Here is a 14,355-nt window from a genome sequence, read left to right as displayed (position 1 = left end):
CTTCTGGCTGCTGTTTATTCTTGATTTAGAAAAAAATAAAGTTTAGATAATAATGACATTTTTGGTCTGCATTGCTGAGCTGAAAAGCTACTCCAACCCCAGGTCAGTTATGGTTCTCCTCCCCCAGCGTTAGTTTTTATCAAAAAAAATGTGTTTTTTTTGTGTTGTGGTTAGCACAATTGCTTCACAGCTCCAGAGTCCCAGGATCGATTCCTGGCTTGGGTCACTGTCTGTGCGGAGTCTGCACGTTCTCCCTGTGTCTGTGTGGGTTTCCTCCGGGTGTTCCGGTTTCCTCCCACAGTCCAAAGATGTGTGGGTTAGGTGGATTGGCCATGATAAATTGCCCTTCGTGTTCAAAAAGGTTAAGTGAGGGTTACTGGGTTACGGAGATAGGGTAGATACGTGTGCTTGAATGGGGTGCTCTTTGTAAGGGCCAGTGCAGACTCGATGGGCCGAATGGCCTCCTTCTGCACTGTAAATTCTTTGACTTTTATGAAAGCTGAGGAGCTGCAGTATCTTGTAGCCTCTGGGAATGAAGACAGCAGCAACGCTTACTTTATTATACATCACCACATCAAGTGTTTATTCTTTTAGTTTAGTGAGAGCTAAAAATTGGCGAAGCATTTATTGGATTGGCTCTTGCTTTGTGGCCTGCTTGTGCCTGTTGAGGTGAAGGTAGGCAGCATGCAAACCTTGTGCTACCATCTGATAGGAGAATAGGGATAAGCATCTGTCACGTTACTGGCTGCCTCTGTGGTCAAAAGGGTGCCGGAAAGTGTGCAAAATATCTTGATGCGGTCAGCCTGCTGTTATTCAAGGCATTTCATCTCTACTAAGGGAATCGGCAATGGATTGCAGGAGGCTGCTGCTGAATATATCTGCTGTAATTGTAGGTCCTAGGCAGCGCGGCGTACTGCCCGAGCTGTGGCAGGCACATCACCCAAAAAGTGCTGCACAATCATATTGACATTCTTCCCCCTCTCTTGCAGGTGAAAGTGACTCACAATAGAGAGGAGCAGAGCAGAACCAATAGAGGACACGAACACCTGGATCTCCTGAGCCATAACAAGGAGATGGGTCTTCAAATCATAGGGCCAACTGGAATGTAGCCCATGGTATCTCGCATTGCTGAGAACCAATGAGGATGTTGGAATGCTCCAGCCTGGTGACCCTTCTCAATTCTCAGCACAACCTCATCCTACCTGGCATGGGTGAGCTGCCTGCCTAGCCACAACAGCTGGAGAAGAAGGAGGAAGAGAGAAGAACAGAAAGGAACTGATGAAGAAATCCACCACTTACGCTCGTGGCCACTATAATAATAATATTTATTGTCACAAGTAGGCTTACATTAACACTGCAATGACGTTACTGTGAACAGCCCCTAGTCGCCACATTCCGGCGCCTGTTCGGGTACACAGAGGGAGAATTCAGAATGTCCAATTTGCCTAACAAGCACGTCTTTCGGCACTTGTGAGAGGAAACCGGAGCACCCGGAGGAAACCCACGCAGACACGGGAGAATGTGCAGACTCCGCACAGACAGTGACCCAAGCCGGGAATCGAACCTGGGACCCTGGAGCTGTGAAGCAACAGCATAACCCACTGTGCTACCTTGCTGCCCACTAGCTCCAATACTGACACTGGAGACTAGTGTAGAATTCGGATCTGCACGTGATGAGTCACCAGATGTGAGTGGGTTGCAGCCTCGAAGGGAACAAAGGATTGTTCATTTGCCAGATCAACAGGGGATGAGATTGCAGGAGATTCAGATGAGAAGCTTTAATAATAATCTAACAATCTTTATTATAGTCACAAGTAGGCTTACATTAACACTGCAATGAAGTTACTGTGAAAAGCCCCTAGTCGCCACATTCCGGCGCCTGTTCGGGGTCACAGAGGAAGAATTCAGAATGTCCAATTCGCCTAACAAGCACGTCTTTCGGCACTTGTGAGAGGAAACCGGAGCACCCGGAGGAAACCCACGCAGACATGGGGAGAACGTGCAGACTCCGCTCAGACAGTGACCCAAGCCGGGAATCGAACCTGGGACCCTGGCGCTGTGAAGCAACAGTGTTAACCTCTGTGTTGCCATGCAGTCCTACAGGAGAGCAAACAGGAGGAAGCTTATGGCCATGCACATCCAGAGGCTGGGTGCATTGTCAGATAGCCTCCTTTCATTGTTAAGAAGCACAGAAAAGTGTGGCTTCATCTTGTCAAAGGGCATCAAGCAGAGCTTTCCCACTGAGCCTTGGCGCCATCTACCTGTTTTGGTGCAAATCCAGAGACACTGCAATTGCAGCCTTGTGGTAGTCACCACTGTTGTATTATATTGTATATATGGGTATTATGGTAAGGCCCCTGTACTACAGGTATGGGGGTAGATCCTTGCCTGTTGGCTCTGCCCAGGAGGCGGAGTATAAATGTGTGTGCTCTCCGAACAGCCATTTCGTAAGCTGCTGTAGGAGGCCACACATCTCTGTGTAATAAAGCCTCGATTACATTCTACTCTCATCTCGTCGTAATTGATAGTGCATCAAGCCTTGATACTTGCTGCAGCCTTTTGCAGCAGGTCACCAAATCCTCTGCCCTCTGTGAGGGTGCAGCAGCGGTCTATTAAAACCAAAAACACACTGCAACATTGCCAGTACATTCTGGAGTTCACATACTTAGCAATAACAATTATTCAAAATGACCTCATAAGCAATTTCAGTGCCAGGCCCTTTAAATAACGTAAGCACTGGGCCCTTCTTCCAACTGAGCACTTAATTTTTGATGAGCGACAAACAAATTAATTGAATGGCTCTGTTTGGAAACATTTGGAAAATGGGCTAATAGGACTGTGTGATGTCAGGGTGGCACCATTTCAGCTGCATGCAGAGGATGCTTGATTGAACACACTCTTCAACAGTGGTACAGGGTGTAGAACCTGCCAGGGCTGGCAGTGCACCCCCAGGTGGCTATTTGGGTTTGTTGGACATGCTACAAGTAATGCAATCTGAATTCTACATATGGGTTCTTAAACGTGAGGCAAAGGGCATAATCCAAAGCAGAAAGGTAATTACTGGTCAGTAATTTGAAAAGCACACAATACCTGCATTCCCCATTGTGCAGTGTGGTTTAAAGGAGAATCAACATTGGGAGTTTTTTTTAACTGAAATGGGTGAAGCATCCAGACTAGTGTCTTGATATCAGTGTCAAGAGACTCAAAATATTTTCAGGTTTGGGTCCCCATATTTTGACAGAGCTGCTAAGCATTCAGTGAGTGGGAAGTCTGACCTGCTGGTTGGGGGTCTGTAAATCTGGGAGAGACTACATGACCATGTCAAGCTGCAAGATATTATTAAAAAGGGCAAGGCACCTCCAAGCCTCACTCCAATTTCCCCTAATCTGATTTTTTGAGCTGCCTCTGTAGGACCCCAATAGGCATATTTAAGCAGCAGTCCTCTCCAGTGCATTTGCAGACAAACCTGAAAATCACCTCAGGCAGCTCTTAGTGTCCACCTGATATTCGCTGGTTAGCCATTTTTTTTACAGGCAAGAAATGTAAGCAACAGTTGTAATTCACCCCTCGGTTCCTTGACTGAGATGGGAAATAATGGCAGGGATTCTCCAATCCTGCGGCCAGGTTCTGAGGCCTGCGTGAAAAGTGGCGCGAGCCATTCCGGCGTCAACGGGCCTCAACTGGCAGGTATCCACCCCTTCCTAGGGGGCTAGTACGGTGCCCGAGTGGTGTCCGCAGCTCCGGCGCCCGGAAGCCGGCGCAAATCCGCCGGCGCAAGTTTGCGCATGTGTGTGGGTTCCCGTCTCCACGCCGGCCCCGGGCAATATGGTGGAGCCCTGCAAGGGCCGGCGTGGAGGAACAAAAGACCCACACGGAACTAGCCCGCCTGCCAGTCGGTAGGCCCCGATCGCGGACCATGCCACCGTGGAGGCCTCCCCCGGGGTCGGATCACCCTGCCCCCCACCAGGGCGGCCCCCGCAGACAGAACTCCGAGGTCCCGCCGGATGGGACCATACATAACCCATGCCAGTGGGATTCGACCAAACTCGACGGGTTCGAGGCCCGGAGAATCGCTGGCGGGGGGGGGCGCTTTCAACAGCTCCTGACCGGCGCTGCGGCGATCCCGCGGGCGCCTGAAAATGGGCGCCTGAGAACCGGCGAGCCGGCGTCGGGTGGCATGCCGCGATTCCTGCGCCCCCTCCCCGGCGATTCTCCGACCCGGCGGGGGGGTCGGAGAATCCCAGACAATGTCACCTGCGCTGTGTTTTCAGTGAGATAGGCACAAAAAATACCTAAACACTATGGCTGGAATTTTCCCATCCCGGCATAAGTTCCTTGGCGGAAATGGAAACCGGGAATGTTCCTCACCAATGAGCGTGGAAGCCATTATGTGCAATTGTGAGCTGATCAGCTAATTATGCATGCACACAGTTCATGGTGTGTTCACAGGTGGGAGCCTGTGGAGTAGAGGGCAAGTTGCAGATGTTGCTGTCTCCATGGGCGGGATTCTCCGACCTCGCGCCAGGTCGGAGAATCGCTGTGGGGCCTCGCGAATTGTGCCACGCCACGATGCCGGGACGCGATTCTCCGCAGAGCGGAGAGTCGGCGCCATTGTGGCCGTCGTGGTTGGCGCGGCACCGGTCGGGAGCCGCTCTATGGGGCCTCCCAGCGAATCTGTAAAAAATATAAAATAAAAACCCGAGTCCCGCCGGCGCCGTTCTAACATGCTCTGAGTCGGGGGGACCTCGGCATTTCCGGGTGCGGCCTGTGGGAGGGAAGGGGGGTCAAACCCTGGGGCAGGGAGGGCGCCTCCGCTGTGGCCTGGCCCGCGATCGGGACTCACCACTCGGCAGGCCGGCATCCCTGTCTCCCGGCCTCCTTTCTTCCACGCCGGCACCTGTACCCCAGCGCCAGGTTGGGTCAGGTCCGGGGCGGACAAGGGAGACACCGCGCATGTGCGGGAATCGCGACGGCGTTTCCGACGGCGTCAACTTAGCCTCAGGATCAGAGAATCCGGCCCCATGTACCTACTGACCTTCATCTTCTAGCTGCTGGAGCTTGCAGATTTAGAGGGGACTTCCAAAGTAGGCTTCGGAATTTGCAGCAGTGAATCTTTCATATAGCACACACAGTTGCCACTGAGAGTCAGTGGTGGAGGGACTGAATGTTTATTAATTTTTTTATTCATTTACGGGATGTGGGTGTTGCTGGTGAGGCCAGTATTTATTGCCCATCCACAATTGCCCTTCAGAAGGTGGTGGTGAGTTGCCTTCTTGGACCACTGTAATCACTGAGGTGTAGGTACACCTCCAGTGCTGTTAGGGACGGAGTTCCAGGTTTTTGACCCGGCAACAGTGAAGGAATGGCAATATATTTCCAAGTCAGGTTGATGAGTGACTTGGATGGGAATCTCCAGGTGGTGGGGTTGCCAGGTATCTGCTGCTCTTGTCCTTCTAGATGGTAGTGGTCTTGGGTTTGGAAGGTGCTGCCTAAGGAAACTTGGCGAGTTACTGCAGTGCATCTTGTAGATGGTACACATGGCTGCCACTGTTTGTCGGTGGTGGAGGGATTGAATGTTGGTGGAAGGGGGAGCAACCAAGCGGGTGCTTTGTCCTGGATGGTGTCGAGCTTCTTGAGTGCTCTTGGAGCTGCACTCATTCCAGGCAAGTGGAGAGTATTCCTGACTTGTGCCTTGTAGATGGTGGATAGGCTTTGTGCAGTAGTGGTGGGAGGGGGGGTCAGGAGATGAGTTACTTGCCATAGTACTCCTATCCTTTTACCTCTGGTAACCACAGCATTAATATTCCTGGTCTAGTTCAGTTTCTGATCAGTGGTAACTCCCAGGATGCGGGCACTCAACAATGGTAATGCCATTGAATGTCAGGGACGATGATTAGATCCTCTCTTGCAGGAGATAGTCAGTGCCTGGTACTTATGTGGCACAAAGGTAACTTGCCAGCCCAAGCCTGGATACTGTCCAGATCTTGCTGCATTTGTACATGGACTACTTCATTATCTGAGGAGTCACGAATGGTGCTGAACATTTTTCAGTCACCTGGTAACATCCCCACTTCTGACCTTGTGATAGAAGGGAGGTCATTGATGAAGTAGCTGAGGATGATCAGGCCTAGTATACTACCCTGAGGAACTGGTGCTGGATGGGGTGCCAATCAAGCCTGCTTCGTCCTGTGGTGTTGAGCTACACTTATCGAGGTTAGTGGACAGTACTTGTTCAAACCCCTCACTTGGAGTTAGTCGAGAAGGGGATAGGGCACCTCGACCTTCCTGCAGGTACCCTTTCTCCTCCCTTATTATATCCGAGGGCCCTCCCTGACTCTTTGAGGAGCGCCAGGCGGATACCCCTGGGGCATCCACCCAAGATACTCCAAGGGTGTTCATTCATGCATTTCCAAGTCCCAATTGGCTATTACCCCTTCCGCTCCACCCGCTGAGTCCGAGAGGGTGCACCTGCCCCAGAGCAGGAGGCCCAAAGCAGGCCAGGACCCTTCAGACATCGGCCTCCAGAGGACGCCCACCAAAGCTATCATAGATAAGAGTACATAGTAGTCAGCACGCTGCCTTCATTTCTGCTGATGATATGTCATGGAAGTACTTACATGTAGTGATCAGGTAAGAAAAATTAAGGTGTAGTAAGTCAACACTGCTGGCACGCTGTACAATCGTTAAAAATACTTATTGCAACTTTGTCCTTTGTAAATAAATGAATCTTTCACTTTACGGAGGTCTTCTGGGTTTTTCTTATTGCTGCTTATGTTATTGGCTGTGCCCAATATCCCCCACCCAGGGAGACTGAGGCTGGTTCTGTCTCCCCCTGCACACTACCACCCCTGCCCTCCACCCCCGCACTAATCCTTACTGATCATGAACCTGATCATGAACACTCCCCATGTTTCCGAGTCACCAACACACCTCCCCCAACCCCAGTGTCTTCTCCACCCTGGATGCCTCCTCGATGTGCATCATACCTGAGGTTATGGGATTCCCTCAGTGCTCCAGTGATTTCTCTTGAACTTCTCTTAACTGTCTCGATGTGAGCAAGCCAGGATTGTCTGGTTGTAAATTGGACAGGTGTAAATTCCCACTGGTGAAATGGAAGAAATGCCATGAACATGTAAATTCGATTCCCGACGAGATTTAGTGGGAAAGGCAAGGAAGGGCAGTCCACCATGATAATCTACCGTGATAATTAGGACCAAAAATTCCAGCCATCACTTTTCACTGTTGGAAGACCAATCTTTTTCATCCTGGCATATTCTCCACCTCGCCAGCCATGAAGCATGGGACTACAGATTTCCATCTCATTTCTCACCATTGGGAATACTCTCTGCCCTTGCCTGCGACAAATCTTTGCACTGGCAGCATAGGATAATTCTGGCCCCTTTAGTTTATTTGAAAGTAGTTAATTGAAACATTTCAGTGGACAAAATCTGGAGTTTTGAAAGAGAGAACTATTCTTCAGAGCACTGGCAAGTACGTTTTTGTGTAATTTGACGTTAGTAGTCGAGACTCATTAGTTGCTATGAGATCTGACTGTGCACGTGTGTAGTTTGCAAGTCAACACCTGTAAGGAGCCATTTTGCTATCCTTATTGATTCTCGTGGTGTTATGACGAGGTGAGGAGGAGTGAGTAGGTTTCCCTTCTATTGAGCCCATTCAGTTGGTCACAACAAAAGTTTCAAATTTTATTTTCCCTATAAAAGCCTTTTCCAATTCAAATGTATTTATTTTTAATAAAGAGCCAATCAAACCAGGTTTTCTTGAGTAAAGAAAGAGTTTATCAGTTGAAACCCGAGGAAACATTAGTGAAGACGCAACACCACACATACAGATATCAGAAGTAAGAAAGTTATAGTCCAATAAAAAGTTAAACGAGTATAAAGTTCAGTCCTTTGCTTGTCCTTGAGACTTTGATCATTGAACGTTGCGTTGCGGCTGTTTGAAATTAGTTGGTTTCCTATCGAAATTTGGAGCTGACTTGGTTCAGGTCTAATCTGCATTTTGTTAATGATATCCTTCTAGTTTCCAAGAGAGAGAGGAAAATCTTTGCTGCCCTCTTCCTGCGGTGTATTTTAAATGACTGTGATGGTTCTTTTTCCTCCTCCTGATTCTGCTTGGCAGAACCAGATTTTAAAACATCTGTCTGTATATTCCCAGGGAGGAATTTGATTAGCGTTTCTTGAAGTGATTGTTGCAGACCATGTAGTTCCATTTTTTGATATTTTCATCTCTAAATCTTTGATATATTTCAAGATAAGATCAACAGGAGGTGCTGTTATTTCATCCTCCACACAAGATCTTGAATGCCTGATGAATACCTGGCTGGTTAGCAGTTCCCATTGTTGTGGGCCAGGGTTTAGAGAACCCCAAAGTGTATCATGGAGTTCATCGGACCCACAACATTTAATAGATTGTGGTATGGGGAGCACATGGCCCACTCTACAGGTGTGGTACAGCAGAAATGGAAACGTATTTCTTAAAGCAAAACAATGTTTATTCTATGAACTCAAGTTAACCTTTTTAAAACATACAGTGACCATCTTAGCAACCATCAATTCAAATATAATCCCCAAAGAATACAACACTAAGTAATCCTTAAGCTGTCCTTTTAACATCCGTAAGACATTTTTAAAAAAACAACCTTTAAACAGAAGCACATCATGTTAAAGTCACTACCGAGAGCAGTTATTAGTTTTAAATCACCAAAGGATCGATTTACAGTCTTTAGATTACAGAGAGAGAGACTCATATACCTTCTGTCTGTGACAGCAGCTATCCAGCTCTGAAAACGAAACTAAAACACACCCTGCAGCAAACAGCCTAAAACGAAAGTAAAAGCTGACAGTCCAGCTCCACCCACTCTCTGACATCACTGCAGTAATAAACACCCATTTCTTAAAGGTACTCTCACTACAGATATTTATATACACACCCATTTATAAACACCCATTTCTTAAAGGTACTCTCACATGACACCATTGTCTTGATTAAAGAATGACAGTTGATTGAAGTCCAGCACTTTAATTTTAATACCTTCCTTTAAGAGAGTCCCTGTTTTGAAATGGACCTTGCCATCCCCCAGGTGTGAAATTCAATGCAACAGGTCTGCAGTCCAATTTGTATAGAAACGTTTCAGATAAATGGTCAACTTACTGTATCAGACCTCAGATGACTTATGGCAACCATTTTTTGATCAGTGACTTTTCTTGTTTTTTTTAACAATTCTTTGAACAGTTCAATGTTTCTATGGTTAGCTGGTGAAGTTGTTGATAGATTTCACTCAGTCACAATTTAATATCATTGTGATACTTGATGGTGTTTGATTTTATATTAATAACAGGTTCTTGGTCACAACTGTGTGAAAGTCTCCTTCACCTGAATTTTCTTGCTTTAAGGCAGTTTATTTTCTGAACATGCTATATGGTTTGGGTGACCAGGCATCCTAGTTCTGATGGGACAGTCCTGGTTTTTCATTGACGTCCAATTGGCCTAACCGTTTTCTCCAGATTGCTCAAATGTCAAGCTTTTCAGCTTCTCTGACCACCTCTTTAACCCGACCCTTGAGTTCCATTTACTATCCATAAAACGTTCTCCCGCAGTTCTGCATTCTTTAAATTGGAATGCCGCCCACTCACTGACCATTAAGCTGCTACACTGGATGCTCCTCAATGCACAGAAATCTTTCTTAGTAGTATCAGAGCCAGGAGGGAATCAGCTGTTGGTTGACAAAAAATTGACAGTGGTGTCTGCCAACAACAAATCGCACTTGGAGGTAGTCAAACTGCGCCCATTGGCAAACCACCAATCAACGCTGAGGAAGGTGGCAGGCAAGTTCATTGCTAGATCACGTGCTTTCCTGTATGTGACTCTGGCTGCAAACAGAACCTCCCACACTTGAGCTATGTGTGCTGCTCAAAATCTGTCCTGCTGGAAGCGTCTATTGGTAGAATCCAGTGTGCAAATGAAAATAAATAAGACTTTTAAATGGAGGTTGGTCTTTCCATTGTGAATTGCACAGTAAAGTTAGAGTGGAATCGAGGAGATTGGGAATTTCTGACAAATGAAGCCTTGGTTCAGTTCTTTAAGACAATGAGGCGGAAATGTAAAGAAAATGTCGGTGGTGCATAACTGCTCCCCAAAAATTGGTTGTCTTTATAGGGCTATCAAGTCTGACTGGACACATTCCTGGAGATTACATATTCCCTACCTTCGATTGCCCCTCCAGATGACCTTTGCCAACATGTTAATTATGGCGGTGCCCCACTTTCCCAAGGCTTTTCACTGAGCCGCAGTTTTGACTTTTGTAAATCTGGTCACCCTTTATGTCGTTTGTTACAGTGACCTGCTTCCTTAACTTGAAAGATGGCACATCATTGGCTTCTTGCCCTATATCAATGTGACCATATATGAAGTTTATTTGTTTTATCAGTGGAGGTGGCTTTAGTTACCACACAAGATCTTGAATATGCAGTTGCCGATAAATTTTGAATAAACTCTATCCCTTATGTGATTTTCTTTTTGCTGCTGGTTTTCATTGCGCAATGTGTTTTGCAATTGCTCCAATTTGTCCTTAGTTATCTAAATTTAGAACATTACTTATAACTAAATTTCATATCTGAATTTTACTTTGAATTCAAAGCTAGTTAAATGTTGATCATTTTACCTACTGATTTTCACTTATCATTAAGGATTTTCTGTGTAATCTATTTAATTGTGTTCTTGTCATTGAGGTTGTTGATATCAAGTACGGTGTTGTTACGTTTATGTGCAGGGAGATTTAATCTATGTTAACTATGCTCGGATTGAGGATTTCTTCCAGTTGGAACGGAAACTGGGTATCAATTGCAGTGGAAAAATTATGATTGCCAGATATGGGAAAATCTTTCGAGGAAACAAGGTACATATGTATTGGTTACATTTATTTGACGCATTATGCATTTTTCTACAGCAATACGATAATCAGCGAATAACAGAGTTTACTTTGTTTTGAGAGGGGGGCAGCATGGTGGCGCAGTGGTTAGCACTACTGTCTCACAGCGCCAAGGACCCGGGTTTGATCCCAGCACCAGGTCACCGTCCGTGTGGAGTTTGCACATTCTCCCTGTGTCTGAGTGGGTCGACTCCCACAACCCACAGATGTGCAGGTTAGGTGGATCGGCCACGCTAAATTGCCCCTTAATTGGGAAAAAATTATTGGATACTCTAAATTAAAAAAAAAAAAATTAAATGAGAAAAGAATTTGTTTTGAGGGAGAAAAGCTGGTTTAATTAAAATTTGCAGTTTTAAATATAAACTGTCATGGGGTTATGGAGCAACTTCAGAGCCCCTGAGAACTGTGTATAAAATGTGGAAAAACTCTATTAAATATTGAATGCAATCTGGCTGTAGTGTAATGATGGTTCAGAAAGCACAAGTAGCATACAGGACTAAAGAAAGAATCCTCTGGAAGTCTCCACTCCAGTTTTATTGAGCAACTCCAACATTTTACAAAGTCAGTACGAACACATGATGAAATATAGCAGATGTTTTATGTCCTACATGTAAAGGACATTTTATTTTGCTACTTTACTCATTCCAGTTAAAAGATAGGCACACCACTAAGTGGTGTACTCATGCTTGCTGTGAAGGAAGATATACTGTGGCTTTATGCTGCAAGGCCTGGACAACATTTAGGCTTATGCTGATAAGTGGCAAGTAACACGTGCCAGGCAACGACCATCTCCAACAAGGGAGAATTTAACTATCTCCCCTTGACACTGAATCCCCCACTGTCAACATGCTGGGATTTACCATTGACAAGAAACTGAACTAAACCTGAAACTGAACCATATAAATACTGTGACTGCAAGAACAGCTCAGAGACTGGGAATTTTGTGCGAGTAACTCACCTCCTGGTTACCCGAAGTTTGCCCATCACTCACAAGACAGAAGTCAGAAGTGTGATGAGTGCAGCTCCAAATGGACAGAATTTGTGAATATCTGGAGCAAAGGATTCCAGGATATTCCAAAAATACCAGCTCACATGGGATTTTCCAGTCTGGTTGCTGTCCTAGTTGGAGTTTAGATGTTGTTCTGCCACAGCTAGTTCCATTTCCCAAAAATTCTGATCAAGCGGGGTTGGCAGTGGAACAATTCCCAAAGTCGATATTGAATGACAAGAGTATTGGGACGTTAAGGACACCTCTTTATGAGTGTGAGAATAATTTTGTAGATTACTTCTATCGTGTAAATGTGTCTCAACTGTTTGTGGTTGTACAGATAAAGCATTTTTTAAAGCATAACTTGTCTTCTCAGTTTGGCTGAATTATATCTTCCTTCTGTTCACCAGGTTAAGAATGCAATGAATGCTGGTGCTCAAGGACTCATCTTTTTCTCAGACCCTGCTGATTACTGTGCACCAGGAGTGCACCCGTATCCAGATGGTTGGAATCTCCCTGGGAGCGGTGTCCAACGTGGAAACATTTTAAACCTGGATGGAGCTGGGGATCCTCTAACCCCAGGCTTCCCAGCTAATGGTATGTACTGTAGCAAATATGAATGTTCTTGAGTAAGGTAATAACTGCTCTTTTAGGAGCAGATTTTACCTGGTCTAAACATAAAATCGCCTTTGTCACTGTTACTGCTTTCACCATGAAAATGTTCAAACTTTTAACCATATTCTTTGTCAATATAAGTAAAGCAAATGCTTTGGTGCAATATGGGAACTTATTTTGAATTAATCAATTTATTTTCAGACTAATGTATTTTCTTCGTTGCAGCTGCAAAAACTCTGTATTAATGGGAAATGAGTTTTATTTTAACTAGCTGCCGTTAACCTTGGATAGATATTTGCTGCAATGAAGACCAAATGGTGCACAGTAAAGACTGGAAGTTGCCTGGATGGATTCTTCCAACTGAAATTAATATGAAATAGCACTCAAACTTTGATTTCCTTATAATTATGAAGGTTCTGTTAACCTGAAAAAACAGGGGCACTCATAAAACCTTGAACCATGTTCATAAAATGAATTTGAGCTTGTAATGGAAATGATCAACTTTGTTTAAAAGTGGGATTTGACCCTATCATGATTATGGGGTTTAAATCTCGAAATGAAATCACTCGGGGTAAGTACTTGTAAGAGGACCATTCAGTGTATCGAGCCAAAACCACAGCCTCTCACAACAGTCTCCAACTGTTTTCTTGCTCCTCTTGGCTTCACCTCCATGGAGAAGATTATTGAAGGGTCTGTCCTGGTGATCGCATTCCTTCCCTAATCACTATTAGACCTCCGGCAACCTCCCTCACAGGACTTTACCTGAAAACTGGTGAACCACTGTCCCTAAATGAAGATTGTGCACATCGGCAAACTGCCTGATGATGCTGGGTTGGTGGCCAACCCAGGGTACTATTCTGGTGCAGTCATTCAGCGTTGTCCTAGTACTGAGATGATTGATCTTCAGCAACCACAACATCTTCTTTTGTGTTAGGTACACCTCCAACCAGTGGACAGTGTTCACCCAGTTCCCATTGACTTCAATTGTATGAGGGACCACACTTCGTCAAATGCTGCCATGATGCCAAGAGAGGAACATTCCAAACACTCACTTGAGGTCATCTCTTTTTGTCCATGTTCGGACCAAGGCTATAATGAAGTAAACATGATCAAAGAGTTGAATGCTGAGCTCAAACATTGTTGTAGGAGAAATGGGTTTTTGATTTATGGTCCATTGGCACAAGTACTGGGGAAAGAAGGAGCTGTAGCACTTGCATACCTTCACTTGAAATGTGTTTGGACCAACGTACTGATGAACTCTATAACTAAGGCTATAGTGAAGGCTTTAAACTAATTAAAGGTGGGTGGGGGCGGGGAGAGTTGGAAAGTTATACAGAAAGGACAAGGCAACAGTGCAGGGTAGTGATGCAGGTAGTGATACCTCAGGTGTGACAGGAAGAGGCAGAGTGTAGAAAACGTGTGCACCAGTAAATAAGGGGCTAAATTCTCTGCTTGGGAGATGGGAACTTTTCAAAATGTCATTTTGAACACGATTGGCAGGGTGTTTCTCAACAGCCAGATTGGTGAGATCGTGGCCTGTACTTAATGGCACTTAGTGCCAAAAATGAGCCCCCACGAGATTCTCGTAGTTACTGGCTGTCTCGTCACCTGATTCGCCTGACCCGAGCCTCAGCGACTCACCACGAACAAACACTCTCTGATGCCATCGATGCAAGTCTTCCTGATGCCATCGATGCGAGACAGGATATCCTGTTCCCTTTAGGGGACTGGAGTATCAACAGCAGGGCCACCTGGGAGGCAGTGGCAGCGGCTGTCAATGTGGGCAACATGATCGTCCAATGTC

At 45.8% G+C, this 14,355-nt stretch overlaps 1 protein-coding gene across 4 annotated transcripts in view; it reads left to right on the top strand.

The window, feature by feature from the left end:
- Positions 1 to 14,355, top strand: part of naalad2 (N-acetylated alpha-linked acidic dipeptidase 2) — a 189,975-nt gene that overhangs the window by 47,424 nt on the left and 128,196 nt on the right. For all 4 annotated transcript variants that reach the window (XM_072476461.1, XM_072476459.1, XM_072476460.1 and 1 more), the window contains exons 5-6: positions 10,790 to 10,915; positions 12,347 to 12,533. In XM_072476461.1, the coding sequence (XP_072332562.1) occupies positions 10,790 to 10,915; positions 12,347 to 12,533 (313 nt within the window). The remainder of the gene's footprint in view (positions 1 to 10,789; positions 10,916 to 12,346; positions 12,534 to 14,355) is intronic.

The sequence above is a fragment of the Scyliorhinus torazame genome, chromosome 15 (assembly GCF_047496885.1).
Source record: "Scyliorhinus torazame isolate Kashiwa2021f chromosome 15, sScyTor2.1, whole genome shotgun sequence".
Classification (NCBI taxonomy): domain Eukaryota; kingdom Metazoa; phylum Chordata; class Chondrichthyes; order Carcharhiniformes; family Scyliorhinidae; genus Scyliorhinus; species Scyliorhinus torazame.
This window is presented reverse-complemented; position numbering and strand designations above follow the sequence as displayed.